The sequence below is a fragment of the Telopea speciosissima genome, chromosome 5 (assembly GCF_018873765.1).
Source record: "Telopea speciosissima isolate NSW1024214 ecotype Mountain lineage chromosome 5, Tspe_v1, whole genome shotgun sequence".
In the NCBI taxonomy this organism is placed as follows: domain Eukaryota; kingdom Viridiplantae; phylum Streptophyta; class Magnoliopsida; order Proteales; family Proteaceae; genus Telopea; species Telopea speciosissima.
The window spans coordinates 5,290,275-5,309,353 of NC_057920.1; the positions used below are offsets into that span (position 1 = coordinate 5,290,275).

At 38.5% G+C, this 19,079-nt stretch overlaps 2 protein-coding genes and 1 pseudogene across 2 annotated transcripts; all 3 read right to left on the reverse strand.

The window, feature by feature from the left end:
- Positions 1-101: 101 nt before the first annotated feature.
- Positions 102-5,341, reverse strand: LOC122661503 (annotated as a pseudogene).
- On the reverse strand, positions 2,628-18,606 carry LOC122661499 (cinnamyl alcohol dehydrogenase 1-like). The gene is made up of 6 exons (XM_043856904.1): positions 18,600-18,606; positions 4,038-4,136; positions 3,802-3,915; positions 3,463-3,690; positions 2,930-3,369; positions 2,628-2,831 (listed from the first exon to the last, which is right to left on the reverse strand). The coding sequence occupies exons 2-6, from the start codon at positions 4,124-4,126 to the stop codon at positions 2,629-2,631; spliced, it is 1,074 nt and encodes a 357-aa protein (XP_043712839.1). The 5' UTR covers positions 4,127-4,136; positions 18,600-18,606; the 3' UTR covers position 2,628.
- LOC122661496 (RNA pseudouridine synthase 4, mitochondrial) lies at positions 9,812-18,798 on the reverse strand. Its single transcript, XM_043856902.1, has 10 exons — positions 18,388-18,798; positions 17,534-17,608; positions 17,213-17,359; positions 17,081-17,128; positions 16,909-16,989; positions 15,671-15,784; positions 14,853-14,954; positions 10,940-11,051; positions 10,283-10,329; positions 9,812-10,171 (listed from the first exon to the last, which is right to left on the reverse strand). Exons 1-10 carry the CDS (start codon positions 18,739-18,741, stop codon positions 9,812-9,814), a joined length of 1,440 nt encoding a protein of 479 aa, XP_043712837.1. The 5' UTR covers positions 18,742-18,798.
- Between the last annotated feature and the right edge of the window lie 281 nt (positions 18,799-19,079).

A 19,079-nucleotide genomic window follows, 5' to 3' on the forward strand; every position in this document is an offset into this window, starting at 1 on the left:
TAAACTTTCATGGCGATGAATCTTGCTTTTTTTTTAAAAGAAAGAAAGCTTCTCTGAATTAAAACTAAAAGGGAGTGATCTTCCGAAGTTTGTATTCTTCAAAGCAAGTAACAAAATTTCCGTAAAAAAAAAAAGTAACAATTCCGTCTCTAAATTCATCCAACCCTACACCTTGATGGCATACTTCCTCGTTGGGAAGTACCTCTGTTGCTTCTCTTCCTGAGGTGATTTTAAGGATTCCTGGTGCTTAGTCAAGTGTTTTCTAATGGCTTTGGTTTTCTTCGGACGAAGATCAAGTGGCAGAAACTTCTTCTCTTGTAGGCTTCCCTTAGAGCCACTTTTTGCTTCTGCAAGTCAAGACCTGCGCAATTGAGAACCTAACCACCTTGATCTTGGAAAGTTTGTTAGGTGCACCACTAGTGACCTTCGCAACTCGGAGCAGAGCGAGTTCTGCTTTCAGATCTTTCAACTGGTTCAATAGATCTGTCTTCGACTTTCCTCCGAGCTTGTGAACCTTAATCCTCACCATGGCTGCGGCTCTCCCTTGCTACTCCCCCTCTCTAACTCTTGCCTTCAATCGTTCGAAACCCTAAATGGAGGCGATGAATCTTGCTTTCGCCGGCCATGATTTCGATCATTCAACGGCTCTTTTATAGATAATAAAGGAATATTTGAGTTAAATTGTAACTATCATTTAAAGAATGCCCAAATCTTCAAATTTCGTTGGTTAGGAGTTGTCTCTGTCAACTATTGCAACTTTTTTTTCTCCTGAAGATGTTGAGAACACGGAGAAGATTGGGATAGAAATCCAAAGAGGGAGAGAAGTCTCAGTGATAAAGTTTGAAGTTGAAATCCTGATTCACCATGGATTCTTTCATTCATAAGTGTAGATGTTAAACACACTTTATATTTATCAAATTCTCATATGGGTTCACACCCACAAAGAGATTTAAAGATCTTCAAAAGCCCACAATCTAGATGATAAGAGTTTTAAAAGTGATGCTTGTATGTTTCTTTCATCCGTTGCAAGAAGGGAGCGATGGAGGTTTTTGGGGATTTAGATGGATAAGCTCGATCTGGGCATTCACCTTCAGAGCTTGATGGAGAAGAAGAAGAGCGGAATCCAAATGAGAGTGAGAGTAGTGAAATGGGTTGGTTTGAAATTTTTTAACCGATCGAGTGGGTTTGGTTTTGGGTTTAGGTTTAAGGTGGATTCAAACAAATCCCATGTAATTTTAACTTTAATTTGAAATCCTGCAATATTGACCGTTAGATTGCTGTCAGTCCAGCCGGCGCCCTTGTAGCGCACGAAAGTAGGATGAAAGCGCCACTTGGAAGTAGAGGATGTGGATTCCTAGGACCAGTGGTCCCAACAATCAATCCAAGACCCATTTTGTGGCTTTCTTAGTTTCTTAGACTTGTAAAATGGTCGTAGGCTCATGGCCAGTCCCAAGACAGGTCAACACAGTAGGTAAGAGGACTCGTCCCTCTTACCAAAAATTTATAAATCTCTTGATCCGTTCCCATTGGTAGTGTATTTTCTTTTTGTACAAATCCCTCCCTCACCAACCACCACCAACCCCACAGCCACCCCACCTCACCCCACCCCACACCTACAAAGGAAAAGAAAAAAACACCAAAAGGACAGGTCGGCGGATCATCAATTTCATTGCAGTTGAGTATACAGGAGGAAGGAGGAAGAAGACGTTGGAAACATCCAACAAGTTTCACAATTGTATCACAGTTATCATTAGCTCATACGTAAGGTTTTAAAATACGCAATCGGATAGTGACGATTCTGATTCAGATGGAATCGATCGGAACCGGCCTTCAAGAACCCTAGAATCGATCCACAGATCAAAAAACAGTGAAATTTGTAAGGTTTTAAGTGTGAATCAATCAAAATTGGGATCGATTATTGGAATTGAACGATTCAACGGTCCAATTCCCGATTTTTAAAACCATGCTTATACGAGAAAATATGTATCTTATCCAAATGGGAGGTGGTTAGTGGACCCTGCTCAATATAGAGTCTCAAATGGTTGTGCTTAATTTTTTTTTTTGATTCTCACCAATTTTGCCGATCCAATAAAGATTTCTTGAACCTGATTGTGCATCCTCTTGATAGTCTTATAGATCTTTTAATTCCTTATTGGTAAAGTGTTTTCTATGGAGAGCATAGCCCCTATGCAGTATGCACATGAGGGCCAATGGGAGCACAAGCGAAAGTATCAGCATGGGCGATCATTTCACAATTCATCGGGGTGAGGCGATCGTTTGCCCCTTTGTCTAATGCATAGTCTGTGCCAATGCACAAGGCTCCTACTACTGCAAGGTCTAGGAGGGATCTTACACCCTATTTCATCCGAGAGACTGTTTACAAGTTTTGAACCCAGACCCAACACATTGTTATTGGAAAAGTGTCAACCCCACCCATGATTTCGATTTAAACGATTCAATTCAATTTCGACAAACAGTTTCGATTTAATTTTGACACCCTTCTCGATACCATGGGAACCATATACAGAGCATGGAAAAATGGAAAATATAATTTACTGCGAGCACAGTAACAGGTTAAAGGAAAAAGCGTTTATCTAGAATATTTCTGCAACAGGAATTGAGAATACTTCATTCATCAAGCTTGCTGGCGGCCACATCCACAACGAACCTGTATCTCACATCGTTCTTCTCCAACCTCTCTATGGCTTTGTTCACATAATCCATCTTCACTATTTCCACCATTGACGTCAATCCCTTCTCCTTGCAGAACTCAAGCATCTCTGATGTTTCATCCATGCTTCCTATAAAGCTTCCTGTGATCGACTTCCTCCCTATAAAAAGTAAAAAACCAAAAACCCAGATCATCAACAACACAAATCTCTCTTTCAGAGTGAGAAATTAGAAACATCAAGGAGAAAGGGGCACTTACCGAGCATTACAACAGGGGAAGCGAATTGCAGAGGGGTTGAAATCACACCAGTCAAGATCAACTTGCCGTCGACCTTCAAGAGAGAAAGGTAAGGCTCGAGTGGATGGAAGACGGGAACAGTGTCGATTATGTAGTCGAGGCTATCAGCAATTGCTTGCATGGCCGCAGTATCAGAGCTCACGAGGTAGGCGTCAGCGCCGAGATGTTCCAATGCCTCCTCTCGTTTCTTATCAGAAGAGCTAATCACAGTGACATGGTGACCCATCGCCTTGGCTATCTTCACTCCCATGTGGCCAACACCTCCAAGTCCCAAAACCCCTCCTCTCACCCCACTGTGATTATACCCAAAATGCCTCAATGGGCTATAGGCTGTCAACCCTGCACATAGTAGCGGCGCCGCTTGCTCTGCCGCCATCCCTTCTGGTATCTTCACGACAAACCTAAAAAAAAACGCAATCGGAACAAAATAAAATGAGATTTTCAGAGAGAGTGAAAGGATAAGAGAGGTTTTAATTTATTTTTTATATATTTACTTCTGATCGACGACCATGGAACCAGCAAAGCCTCCTTGGGTGGGTTTACCATCTGGGTACACATCGTTATAGGACCAAATCTTCTTGTTGCAGTATTGTTCAATGTTTGATTTGCAAGGAGAGCATTGCCTGCAACATCCAACGATGCAACCCACACCGACACAATCTCCAACTCTGAACTTAGTGACATCAGAACCAACCTCCATGACCTCACCAACAACTTCATGACTTTTTAAGAATTCATATAGAACAGAGTCAGAAACAGAGCATTAGACATTTCAGCAATCAAACAAACCAAAATGCATTAATGAATGGAGGAGAAGGGGTGGGGTATTGTACCCAGGAACCATTGGGTAGTTGGACATGCCAAGATCGTTTCTGATTTGATGGAGATCGGTGTGGCAGATACCACAGCATATTACCTTGATGAACACGTCCTCTGGCCCTGTGTTCCTGATAAAAAATTTGGATTTTGCTCATAAGAGAAGGATTGCGAAGAGATATAGAAAAGATTAAAACTAAAACTTTCAGATTGAGAAGCTTCGTGTTCTTATTGGATTTGAATCGATCTTTACCTAAGAGTGTATGTGTAAGACGATAGAATCCCTGATGGGTCTCTCGCAGCCCACCCTGTTGTTGTTTTCCCATTTTCTAGGCTGCCCATTTCCTCTTTTCTGAAAGAGAGAGAGAGAGAGCGATGGAGATATGGAGATTTCGCTTCAGGAGGGAGAGCTCAGGGAAGAGAAGCCATGGGGAGTCCAATAAATAGAGTGGAAATGTAACGCCTGCGTAAATGGAAGGTGACAGCGACATATGAGCTAAAGGAGTTGTGGTAGGTAAGTCGGGTTATTACGTCACGATTCCGTCACTGCCTTTCAAATATTATTCTCATCAATATTTTGCGGAAGTGACACGTAGCCTTCTTTCGTGATCCCAGCCATACGATTGCTCAAATGTGGACTATTTAGGTCATCTGAAGACCCACCATTAGCTATAATATACCAAATCAAGTGATATCTATTGTGCAGTGTACCAGTGTACATGTGGGAATCGATTGTGACCAATCTTGATTTTGGTCGATTTGATACGACTGATTCATGACAAAACAACCTGACAAAAAAAATTTAGATTTGGTGAATTATCAGATCTAATTATCTAAAAGTCGATTCTAGGGTTCTTAAGATCGATTTCGAGTGTTCGGTAGGGATCAATTCGATCCCAATTATGTGACTTTGAAATGCAGGCCATGAACCACGAGACAAAATTAGGCTTCTCTCTAAGTCACTTTTGAGAGTTGAATAGTCAGGTCTGCAACCCCCCCCCCCCCCGACCATCATCACTTCTCTCTTGTGTCTAATTGGATTGTTTTTGTGATAATGTTCTTTGGAGAGACTACACCCAAACACCCGGGAAGGGTGAGGTCGTCATTTTTGCCCTCTTTATGAGAAGAACCTACGAACCTGATCGGACAAGGAGCCTGAGAGGAGAAAAATTCATGAAATGATTACCTCACCCCATGAAATGTGGAAATTTTGCCTTAAGATGTCACCGCATGCTTGTATTGATTGTCATGCACGTACAGCCCTGTGCTCCCCATAGAGAACGCTCTTCTTCTTCTTCTTTTTCTTAAAATTATCAAGTGTAATTGGATCTCTCCTGTCATTGGAGAGGACCATTACATGGATAAATTTATTGAATAATTTTTAAGAAAACGATCCACACACTGTTAGTGGTGCATATCGTCTCATTCTCACCAATTTGGATCTCCAGGGGAGGGGTGGTGGTCGGGATTGCCCAATGAGGCCTCTCTAGGGCGAGGGATCCAAGGGCTTCTCTCTCCCATTCATGTGCTCTCCCAATTACTCTCTCTCTCTCTCTCCAATCCCTTCTCATTTTTAGTCAAAAGCTATCAATTTTGTTGCGCGTTTTTTCTTTTTTCCTTTTAAATTCTTATCTTTTTTATTTTCATTCAAACTTCCATTCTTTTATTTTTCTTCGTACAACCAAAATCACTTTCAATACCGATCTGATACCGACTCATTATCAATCCAATACAAGACCAATCCATATCATGGGAGACAGAGTGAGAGAGAGAGTTTTCATGGGTGTCGATTCAAGGCCCATATGGTTTTGAGAAAGAAAGGAGAATTAATGATTGTGAGAGTACGTGTATTACAAGTAGTATGCCATCATTTTCATATAATTTTGTCGATAAATTCAATTATTTACCCTTCCATGTTTGTCCATGCACCATTTCAGTGGCCAATGCACTCTTTTGGTAGTCTCAAATTTTGGAGAAAGTTTTCCACCCACAAATTTATCGTCATTATTACTCCTATCTAGGGATGTAAACGGATCGAATTCGGTCGAATAGTGGCATTATCATATTCGTATCCAATTATATTCAGACGGATTCGGATAATATCCTATCGGTTCTCGGACAGATGTGGATAATTTCCAGATAGTGATTTTTTGAATATAGGTTCTCCTAAATGGATATGAATACAGATCAAATATGATTTTTCGACTATCCGTTGACATATTTATCGTTTTTATGATGAGGGTTAGGGTTGAGACTTGAGAGTTTAGTAACTATCCTTTCTTCTACTCTTCTTAGTCTTTTATTCTCTTACGTTTTTTAATTTTGATTTTTTAATAGATATGTAATTCCATGTATCACATTGCATAAAACAATATATATAAACCAATAGCAAATCTAGAAAAAGAATCACATTATCTTAACTTATAAATTTATAAAAATAAGATAACAAAATCCAATAAAGTAACTTAAAATGATAGACAAACACAGAGTTATATTTCAGATATTTTATTACCATCGGACTGCTAAACAAATCGGATAATAATCGATCGAATAGGGGGATTATCATATTCATATCCGATTAGTTTCGGATGGATTCGGATTCTCTTAAACAGATACGAATGCGAATCAAATACAGATTTACGAAAATTCATTTACATCCCTACTCCTATCCTATTCGTTGGAGGTCCAAAATGCCCTTCTCTATTCCCGGGCACCCAACGATGGCCATCAGTGAAGGAACTCCTCATTCACTATGGATTGAGGAAAACTCGATCCTCTGATTTTTCAATGTTTTGTCTAGCCAATTGGCAGAGTCTAAGTAGCTAAACCGAGATATGAGATCTCTTTCCATGATTGGTATGATCTGAATGGGACATATACCAAACTTTGGTTAGACATCTCCATTTTCCACAGAACGTCAATGTGAGGAATAGTCAAAGCTACAGGTGTTGTACCAGCATCATCTGAAACGCTCTAAATGGGGGAAGAAAAGTTAGAAAACTATACTCCCAAGATCACATTTTAGAGCTATTTTCAAGGGTACTTTTTAATGTTGTAGACTTGTGTTTCAATTATCACGAATCCATAAGAAATAGAAGTTAGTGAATGAGCCATTACATTAATGGGTCCCATAAGTGTACAGTTTATAAAATGGTTTGTTGAATAGATTTTGTGATAAGACTCCATCTACTCCCTAACAACAACAATCATAAAACTCATTGTAGTTTAAACTACTACCTTATCATGGTATAGTTTAAAGTTCAAACCCTTGAGAAGTGTGTTTATTTTTATTCATTCAGCGCATAGTGACTTGAGACAGCTTGGAAAGTTGGTGAAACCTGATCATTAGAAGCAGCCCCTATTAGAGTAAAGGGCGGGCTAAGGGCCTAGTTTGTGGCTATGACGTCATCGTCATTTTAAATAATCACTAGCCATTTAATTATTAGCCCAACAACAACAAACCCTAATCCCAACTAAATAGGTTCCATGGATTCGAGGAAAGCCAAAGATGATAAATAAAACAATTACAAAGAAAAAAACACAACAACATCAACAACTCCTCAATGATTATCCACCTAAATGGGGCTGGCCACATGGATTTTTGCCTTTCGACTAGCTTTATTCAAAGTCATATTAGAAACAAGACCTATATTATCTTTTAACTAAAGCTTTAAAAAAATGGGAAACGGATCCATTGGCTTGGCCAGAAGGGTTTCTAGGATTCAGACTAATATGGTGCAACCTAATGGAAGTTGTAGATTAGAAGAATCAAGAACGCTTTAATTACATATATAAAGAAAAACAAACCTTAATCTCAAGTCCTATTACTATTGATCATACAGTTGAGATTTTGGTTAAGGTTTTGTAGACACAATAGATCTAATCAAGGTAACCCTTAATTAATGGGATCATTGACACAATTTTGCTACTAAAATAAAAGAAAATTAACCTAAGCTTTTATTAACAATATAAAAACAACTTAAAATAAAAAACAATTAAATGCAATCACAAGGACTACTCAAATCATGGCCAAGATATTGTCCATGTGTGGCTTCACTTACCTATAACCTTTCTTTAATGGAACAAGGAATAAGTCATGTGCAAATCTCATTTGATAAACTTTCCAACTTGAATGGTGTCCATGTGGGTTTTCCATATTAAGAACCAATCAAGGGGAGCTCCAAATCGGGGAAGGTTTGGTTGATTCCTTTCCACGGTTTTGGCTTTCTTCTTTAGGAATGTGAATCTCCTCTAATTGACTTCTTTATTTGCAAAGATAAGATCACCCTTATTTAAATTAAATCCTTCCAAATTGTGATGTTACCAAAATAGAAGAGATTCTTAATTGATTGTTAATCAACCAAGAATGGTAGATGAATCAATCAAAGGAATTGGACCCTTAACCTTGGCCAAGTGTGCTCGGTTCTTCTTGCCCTTGTTATGGACTATCTTGATCGATCTCCTTATGGCCTTGGTATTCTTGGCCTAGCGGGTAACCTGAGTTTCATATTGCAAGGCTGCATCACAATACCAATTGATTTTGAATTGGAATCTACTGAAGCAGGCTCAACTGCCGATTCCGTTTACTTTGACCTTGACCCAACTCCAACCCAACACGTGAGGTGAGACTTGATCCCAAGTCTCGACTATCAACTGCAGGAGGCTTTACCACCTCCGACGATTGGCCAAGTGAATTTGTTGTGCGAAGAGTTTACTACCTATGGCCGCTTGGCTGATGGGGGGTAAACCCCCGTCATGGTAAACGGGATTCCCAGCTCTAAGAACCGGAGGAAAGGCTGCATAGCAGTAGTAACAGTGTCAAGACCGGAGCTTTTTTTTAGTGCTAATAGGAATGTGAGTGACTGCTCGTAATAGGGGTATCAAAACATAGTTCAGACCGCTGAACGATATGCGTTTATTGGATCATGTTTCAAACTGGGGTTTTATGATACCGAAACTAAATTGAACCGCACCAAAACTAACAAGACACCAAACCAAAACCGATATAACCTAATAAATAACCTATAGCAGTCCGAAATTCATAAAAAAAAAAAAACATACTTCTTTTTTTATTGAATCATATTTTGGATTCAATCAATCTCATACTGAAACCAGTGAAACCGAATCAAAATTAGTCTATGCTATGAAGCTGAAGAAGCATGCAAAAGCATTCTTAATCCACAAGCATCGAGTGCTTTATCAAAGCCAAATTATTAACTTTTTACCTGTTTGCTTTAGCAAAGCTCAGAATAAGTGGTCACCATCAGTATCTTTTCCCCTTATATAAGATTCTGGTTAGGTGACCTACACCTGGTTGGTAGAATGAGGGATGTTAAGTCAATGCATTACGTGGAGAGATGACTGAGTATTAGTTTTAAACGTCTACTTTGTAATACCATCTGTCCTCAACTTTAACCTTTTTAAAAAAAAAAATATTTTATAAGAAAGGGATGGGCATGCAACTTACTTACCTTAGCATCATGGTATACGCCATAAGACACAGAGAAAGAGAATCTATGGGTGTCACCGGCAATTATAAATCACTCTTTGAATGGCTGTAGTAGCACAATCACATCTGGTGCATGCGGATATATCTATCCAGATTGGTGAGATCACTGCACATCCTGATATAAAAAAGGATAGACAGATTGAAAAGGAAATGTATGCGAGGGATCAGAAAAGGGAAACTGAGGAGCCAACACAACAGAATCTGAAAGTTAAATGTACTTTCATCCATATCACTTCATAGCAAAGAGAGGGAAAATTACTCTTTTCACTTTCATAACAGGTCCTAATCATAGTAGGCAGTTTTTTCTTACGTGCTGGACTTTATTCAGATTGGGGGGAGCTCCAATTTGCAGTGGGGTAGGGCCTTCAACTTTAAAGATATTTACTGATTTGTCAAGGATATAATCCTACCTTCCAAAGTACTATTTCTCAAGACAGACTAATTACTCTCGGTGTTGAGGACCCACCATGCAAATGCCAATAAAAAAGAATCTATATTGAAGAAATACAGGCTCAAGCTCAATTGCTCAAGATGTCCCAACTTCTTTGCATGTGTGGAGGAAAAGGGGCAGCCAAGCTGAGGGTCTCCAGTTCTGAAAGATCACAATTTGAAGATGACTGCATATGCTGTAAAGCTAGAGACACATTGGGCAAAATCATCTGCCTGCAATAGAGATGAAGGTAAGGCTGGTCCTCTGAAATACTTCCACCCTCTAAATTGATGCCAAAAGGAGCTATCTTCTGCTTGGGAAGCACCTCCATCAAGCCCTTCTCAGGCTTTGACAAAGGTACAGGTTTCCATTTCTTGTGAGCCTGCCAACCATACTTGTAGTCTCCAACAATAGGTGTTCTCAAAACCTCAGCACAGTGGACACGGAGCTGTTTCAACAGGTAAAGGTGTAGAACAATGTGTGTCAGTGAGCAGGTAGCCAATGGGCTTAGACTAATGGAATGCAATTCAAGTTACTTTTACAGAGTACAAAACCACACCTGATGCTTCCTGCCAGTAAGTGGACACAACTCTATCCATGTTAAACCTGCAGAATTACAAGCAAGCATAGAATTAAAAGAGAACTTGCACCTTTAACTAATTAATCCAAACGGGTCGATAGAAATTCAATTTGTAAAGTCTTGCCAATCAACCACCCCTCCCAAAAAAAAAAAAAAAAAAAAAAAAAAGAAAAAGAAGAAGAGAAAGCTAAAATGGAGTAGGAATCTAGATGTTTAACTTGATTCTAAATATGACTCCTCCAAAGAAAATTATACTTTGCCGTGAATATTATAATAGCAAAGAGTACAAAATCTTCAATGAGCAGTCAGGGAGATGCATATGACACTCAAGATAACTAGATTGTTTGGAAATTAAAAATCATTTAAATTATTGAAGACATGATAATTTACGACAACAGCAATTCTTCATTTCAGCACATGATAATGACGCTATGAGGGTACTTCCAGCCAATAGGTATGTTCTCTCTTGGTTTTTATTCTTCATTCAAAACAAAACAATATTCTTTTCATACATCAGTACAGTTATGGAGTTACTGCACAACCTATAGTCCTAAGAGTACTAAAAGGAAACTTCCGACTTTGTTCAGTACTAATAATGTTTCAGAGTACACTAAATTAACATATGTATAAGCTAACCATGAAGTGAAGGTTGAATCACTCGATACTGCGTTACTGCATGCTGAGAAGACATTATTTGGCCATTGCTGGCAGTAGTAATTCGCTCAGATTTTCCATTGTCCAGCACAACCTGAAAACAATCAAAGCAACGGAGCACAAGACAATATTTATAAATAGTTAACACCAGACAAGAATACCTAACTTTAGCAATTTGATTAGCATAACATGATTTTTTTATTATTTTTTTTTTTTGAGAGCCAAAAGTTAGCAACTCATGCATATTTCAAAAAGGTTTAATATGTAAAATGACTTAGAGAAAATGCATGCTCTAAGACTGATTTCAAGAAAGCTAATATATTCAGAAAAGGAAATCCAGAAGCAGGACAAGTTGAGAACCAAAGAGATGCACAGGGCCATTACAATTTGCAATGGTGGTTCCAACTTCCAAGTGCTAATGAAGTTGAAAAAGATAAATAAATAAAAGGAGACACAGAAGAAGTTCTGACAAAGAACAGTACTTTGCAATAACATAATTCATTTTAATAACTCAAACCGAAAAAGGAAAAATAAGTGATGTTAATGAAGGACAACCAGTTGAATGGTTTCAAAAATAATAAAACCGTATGTGGAATTTGCTTGAAACTTTAGGACTCAAAGAATTCAAACGATAAATAGACTAAACAGAGACAAAGATAGTGGAGACCAGAAAAGGCAGAATGGATTTGAAGTCATCAAGAAGAAATAGTCAAAGGTAAGTTTTCTACATACCTGTTCTGCATATATACCCTTTCTGTTCTCTTTTATCATTCTGTTTACCTGCTACTGGTTCTCATTTCTATTTTCTAAAGGATGTACCCAGTGCACGAGGCTCCCGCCACCACGGGATCTGGGGAGGGTCATAAGGTACACAGCCTTATCCCAGCTTTTGCAGAGAGGCTGTTTCCAGACTTGAACCCACGACCACTTGCTCACAATGGAGCAAACTTACTGTTGCACCAAGGCTCGCCCTCTTCTGAGTTCTGTTTTCTATCAGTTGCATATTCTGTTCTCACATTTCTAACTCTTCTCTATTTCAGAACCAGATTCAGGCCATCGATTGAGTAACTACCTGTTAATCTGTTTCTGCAGCAATCCCCTGACTTGCAGTTGCTAGTTCTAGTTACTATTTGTTCTGTTTGTTGCTGGTTACTAGGCCCTTCAACTACTGATTTGGTTTCCTATTTCAGTGCCTGTTCTAGCAGTTACTATTTTTGCCCAGCACTGCTTTCTAAATCTGGTATTGGTTCTACTTATGGTAAGTTTCTAAAATCCGGTTTCCGACTCTGACTTTCTATTTCCTGGCTTATGGATGTATTCATTGTCAGTTAACTAAATCTGAGTTTTTATATCGGTTACTTGCTATATCTGTGAATACCTGATTTCTTAAGATCCGACTGTCAGATCTGGACCAGATTTTGTGGGATTGATCTCGATCTTTAACAGCCTACTTGACCAGATTTCTGGCCACATTGGGTTCTTTTGCTCCTGTTTAAATTAAATCTCTGTTTGCTGGTTTCTAAACCTGTCACTGTCACAGCAATTTAGGTTTTATTTGTGTTCTGAACCCTAAAGCCTAGGTGACTTAGACAGTTAGACCCCCATCACCTTTATTAAACATTGAGAATAAATATTAAAATTTGTGAGATTTATGACACCTACTAAGTGAATTTTTCTGATCTAGATGAAAAACTGAATAGGAAGGAAGAATATATTAAGGACAAAAGATCAAAGGACAAAACATGAAGGATAATATCTCTCTTTTCACAACCAGAGCATAGTTGTCAAGGCCATAGTACTAAATCTCGCGAAATCTCGGTTGAGATCTCGAATATTTCGAGTATCTCGACCTGACCGAAACGAAACACAAGCTCGAATAAAAAAAATGCAAAAACTCGGTCGAAATTTCAACCATCTCGCGATATCTCGAGACAAAATCAAAATCTCGCGAGATATCGAGATTCTTTTTTCAAAAGTAGCTTTATAAATACCAAAACTCGTTAGTCTCGGTCGAAATTTGGACCGAGACTTGACAAGCTCTGGGTTTTTTGGGGTTTTTTTCTCCTCGTTAGTCTCTGTCGTTTCTTCTCCCATACTATGACGTGACATTCATTTGTCCTACAGTCAGAGAACAATGCACGTCGGCTCCATCGGACTATGAATGAGGTCGAACCTGGACGTCGGAGTAATTATTATTAGAATATTTGTAAACATTTGAGTCACTAGATGACTACTTGACTTGTATTGGACTATTGGGGATATTGTCATATTGGTATCATCTTCTTAACTTCTTATTTACTTATTGTACTTAATATTATGACTTAAGTTATGACTTATAAGTCATTCACTTTATGTTTCCAACTTCCAAGTCAATTTACTTGTTTAAATTGCTTATTAATCATTAATTTATTATGTCCTCCAGTACTTAAAGTCTTAAACAATGTGCATGTGTAATAAACTAAGTTATACATTAGGATTCGACCGTACATTGCCAATCAATGGTGCAAATCGAAAACACCACTTTGGGTGACTATTTTTGCAATTCGAACATTTAAATATGTTTATATAGCCTAAAATAGGGTTTTCATGAAGTTTCAGGCCTTAACTTGGCCTAAAACCCACCGAAATGACCTACCGAAACATAACAGAAAAATGCAAAATTTCGACCGAAATATCCAAAATTTCGGATATTTCGGTCAGCCCGAAACACCGAAACAAAACGAGTTTTCGAACTATGGTCAAGGCGTCACCTAGGTGACCGCCTTGGCATCCAGTCACCTTGGTCACCTTGTGTCCAGGCCCTTCAACGCCTTGGGTCGCCTAGACGCCGTGACAACTGACAACTATGAACCAGAGATCAGAATGAGCACCAAGAAGTTAGGAAATCCTCAAAGAACCATTTCCACTGAAAAATGTGCAGAGAAAAATCTCTTATGGCCAGGATAAACCACTGATATTATTGCAAAAAGCTCTTCATATCTAGTATCACAGCACCACGACTGCCCAAAAAAAAAAAACCTTGATATCAATCATTAAGTTGCTGGACAACCAGGCTTATTTTTCTCTCTATTAGACTGTAATAAAAAAAAAGTAAGATTTTTTTTTCTGGTGAAGATAATTAAGACATAAGATAACCTGGTCTATTTTTCTCCTTATTTGAATCTAATTGAGATGTATTTTTCACAGATGCATTAATAATATTACTTGTGACCCCAGGTCACATACGACATAATTCAAAACTCAAAAGAACCCCCCTTATTTAGCTTCTGTATTACAATATGTACTCAAAATACTAAAACATTATAACAAATCAGAAGTAACATATACAGAAATCAAACATCTCCAGATCTAATTTAGGAACTCAAATAACACAGAAATTATCATTCTCATCACAGAGCAGTACCTTGTACTGTGTTCATAAAATGGTCATCAATTGAACAACCTATCTAAGAAAACCAGTGTTTTGGACAAGTTAGGCCAGATTGTCTTCAATTGTGGGTTAGAATAAGGTCCAATGGACAGGGCCATGGAATTAAATATAGGCCTGCATTCCAAATCATGTGATGAAAATAATTAAAAAGGAAAATACACAGTCCAGTTTCCATTGTCTAATATGGGAAATCCTGAGGAAGTACTTGCAGTTCACAGATTCAAAAGGGAAGTATGCTGAATCTGGCCTACTACAACAGGTTTTAGCCGATTCAAATATAAAATGGAAGAACTACTTAAATATATAACTGAACAATGGGATCAAATAATTTTATAATCAATTAATAAACATCTGGAAGTTAAATGGCCTACTGAAAGAACACACACGATGAGATCCAGGATTAAAAAAAAATAATAGTTTTAATCTAGAAAAGTTTTTGTTTAAGATTCATCAAGAAAAACTAACCTTTTCCAATGAAGCAGAAATTAATCCCCTTGAACGTCTTGGAGTTCCTATTACAAGTGCCCAGTACTTCCTCTGTAGATTTCTTTTTGTACTTTCAATGTCCTTCAAAAAGTATAAATATATATGGTTGGAATATAGTCTCAAACCTAATGAATAATAAAAATGACAAATAAATATATATGGGCCTATGGGGTAGTAATCCATGCTACAACAGAAGGCAGTAAATCTGAGTCATTCATTTTTGCATTTTATTTATCTAAGCCATCTATTCCTAATGGGAGGAGGGTGCACACACACACAGCCAGAAACTCAATGCATTCTTTCCATTCAATTTTGTTCCCCATTCCTTCTCAAAATACAATCTTTTAAAACCTCAAAGTCAAAAAAATTGCAGAAAATAACTCCCTAACAACTACTTCTACAGCAATAACTGAAATAAAAACTAAATGCAGGGCTGGAAGGGCTTGGGCTTGGGCCTGAGATGGTATCCCTTGGAGTATCTAATTGGGCCTGGGCTAGGGCTAGTAGGAGGAGCCCCCAAATGTCCTGTATCAATTCCCGCTCAGAGTTGGGAGAGTGCACAGTAATGTGACTAATGTCTACAGTACTGGTGCACATGCATGGACATGAACGGGATGCGTGCCAATACAAGGAGGGGTGTTTATATATTCTTTTTCAAATGAGTCAAATTATGCATTGCAACAAAAGGTTCCAAGAAAGACAACTCAGAAATCTTTTTCAAATTAATTCAAAATTATGTACTTCAACAAAAGGTTCCAAGAAAAACAACTTACAGATTAAAGAAAAAGAATACTCACATCGAGTGATGCTCCGGAAGTTTTCTCACGGAAGATGGAATGTAGAATTGAAGCACTCATTTGTGTCCTCCCCATCACTAATATGCCACTACTATCTCTATCAAGTCTGTGTACCTAATAAAAAGCTTCAAGCTGTTATGCTGCAATTACAAGAAATCATCCCTTAGAAGTGTTGCAACATTAATTCCAAATTGGAAGCTAGGCTACCAGTTTAAAACCTAGACTCTGGAAGCTGGTCAGACATGCTGACCCGGGAACAGCTCCCCTTGGTTGGTTGGTAGAGCCTGACCCCAAACCAGGTAAGACACTCAAAACGAGTAAAGATCAGCAACCAGGACAGTCTGACTGGAATGGCCTAGGAGCTTCTGAACAAACTTGAAGGGTCAACTAAACAATTGAATAAGTGAGTGAGAGGGATTCAGGGGGTGAGTTTTTCCTCTTCATTTTGCTGAAGTCTCAAGACATTCTGATTTATAACACCCAATAAAAATCAGGGTAAAATTTCCTCCAGTTTTTATTTCAGATATCTGTTTTATCTTTAATGGTTATTTATTTCATCTATGTTATAACTTATAAGTTGCCCATACCTCTTTTAGGTTTCTTCATTTATACAGATGTATCACATTGTACTTAGTTCTTTATGAGTTAAAAGGGGCACAGTTTGTGATGCCTCAATCTTTTAGCAAGTTGGATGTTCTCATGTCACGCCTTTAGCATTTGAAACATTGTTTGTCTTTTCAAAAAATTATTTCCATTGCAATTACTATACTAGTATACTGATTGACATGGTGGTTATTGGGGTTTTGGTATGCTGCATGGGTAACATTGGTTGCTCTATCTTAATCACAGTAAGAAGGAAGGAAATGGAGTAGGCGCAGCTAGCCACCATATCAGGAGATCTGCTTGGGTGGATCACATAATTACACCTTTCAACTGGGACAGCAGAAACAAGTTTCTGAGAATACTGCACCTCTCGAAATATTGGTCGACTCACAGGATCCAGGCATTAACAAATCCTAAGACCTGGATCATAAAGTCCAACCAAGGACCTCAAATTTCAGAAACTTAGGACCAACCCCACCAACCAACCGTCCACAGATCTCCAAAGTTAAAAGACCACTGCAGCCACAAACGGAAGGTGATACTCATTATTCTAGTTTGGATTGTTATCTTGAGTACAGATTCTGAGTTACATACTTAAAACCATTTTCTACTGAATCTGCAAAAAAAAGACTCACCAGACGGGGAGGTTCCGAGTAGTCATATCTTAAACATGTTGCCGCAATCTCATCTAAACTCTTCTTGATGCCAATGCCACCCTGTTAAAAGATGAAATCAGTTAGAGATGGGCGCTCATAACATAACCATGTGAGCATGCTAAATAATAAATTAAGCATGAGTCCAACTTACCTGAACTGGCATGCCACAAGGTTTATTAATAACAATGATGGCTGGATCCTGAACATCAATAAGCATGAGTAATCATGTTGGTGGTGAACAACATGGTAAAGTTGCCAAATAAAAAGTTAAGAAGATGAAGACCTTGTACAACTCAAGGCTACGGATGTAGTTGATTTCATCCTCACTGCAAAGACATTCATGTTTCTCAGTGGTCTCAGTGGCCAGCTCTTGTACGGTAATGGGGAGAAAGATCCGATCTCCTGCATTCAGTGCATCCTTGGCTGACACCTTACCGATAATTGAAAAGTATCAGATTTGGGAAAACTTAGTTCTTCTAAGAAACTATGAAGAAATAACAGTAGATATGTGTTTTTTCCACCTCGCTGTGAAGAATTTTAAAAATTTGCCCATATAAGAATATTCCATTTAACTGAATAAGTCAGTAACAGTTGAAACATTTACCCTTCTAAGATGAGGTACTTGAGCTTGGGTTTCAACTTCAGAAGCACTTGCTGATATGAAACACTCTCTCCGAACCTGTTGCAATGCACAAAATTAAAAGGAAAAAAAAAAGGGGGGGGGGGGGGGGAGGGGGTTAACACCCAACTAGGACACAAAATAAGCTGCTGCTTTTCTTGCCCATCTGCCATGACGAGTACGCTTGATCCCAATGAAGAAGGAACATAATGTAATTAATCAATTGAAGAGGAAATAAAAACATGAAGAACCTGCTTATATGAATATCATTTGGCAATCAGTAGGAGGCATGAAGACCTATATAAAATGAACCGAGGGGTCTAACATAGTGACTTCACTTCAGGAAACTCAAAAACGCATAAATTTGCATACAAGAAAGTAATCTCATATTTTATGCGTATAACATGATTTCTTTCGCAATAGGAAGAGTGTACTTAGTAGTATTTCGCAATGTGAATAAAAGACAGTTCCCAACACTGCCCGATTCCAGAAAACTCATTATCCGTGTTAAATTATCAGGTCAAAACTGATTACTTTCACTTCAAAGATATAATTATAGCAACGACGTTGTTGGAACCGAAATGTAGAACATAAAGAGGATACTTAATATTCCTCTAAAACACTTCAAGGTTTTGGTCATACATGGCAAGTTCAGATTCTGCCAGAGTAAGCAGTTATTGTTTACGATCAATAAAACTTCGAAACCACGACTGGAAAGTGAGGTTGTTATCAGTAAGACGTGGCAATTGGTAGAGAATCCTTCCCATACGGAAGAATGAAAGACAATTTTTTAAGGAAATAGGTATATTGTAAGGTCCATATATATGAAGAAATTTGACCTGTCTCAGACGGAAGAGTTTTTGCACAAGGGACCTCGGGATGTGCGGACAGCAGCGAAGTACCCATTTGAGAGCCGTTGTGGTGTTGGTGGTGGTGATGTCTTCATCATTTCTTTCAGAACGACGGCCTGAGAGCTCTTTGGCAACGGAAGCAGCGTCAATAGTGGAAGTGAAGGGAGGCAAGGTGAGCCATTTCCCCTTCTCCACTGTACGCACTTTCTCTTCTTTTGAGACCGGGGTTACTGTGCTAAAGGAAAGACGCAGTTGCAGTAAGATATAAGTATATAGTTTCGCGGTCGCTTGTTTCGTCGGTGTCGGAAGGGAAGATCGCCGAGGGAGAACCTGTTCCAACATTTGTATTTTCAGCCGCAATGTGGTTCTTCTCGAGTCTCGCGGTCTCGCCTGGAAAGGAAAACTACCAAATGCCAATCTTGGTCGGGCAATACGCCTAAGGCCCTAAAACCCAACCTAGGAGTGGCTTGGGCCTACTCTGACCCTTTAAAACAGAATCAAACCAAAACAGTTCGGTTTAGTTTTGACATATGATTCGGTTTTTTTTTTTTCCCCCCGGTTTTCTGTTTTTAAATATTTCAATTTTCAAATAAAGACATCTATTTTCATCGAATCGAATAAAGTGTAACTCATATAAATCAAACTAAATCAGAAGAATACTAAATTCTACAATCATGTGT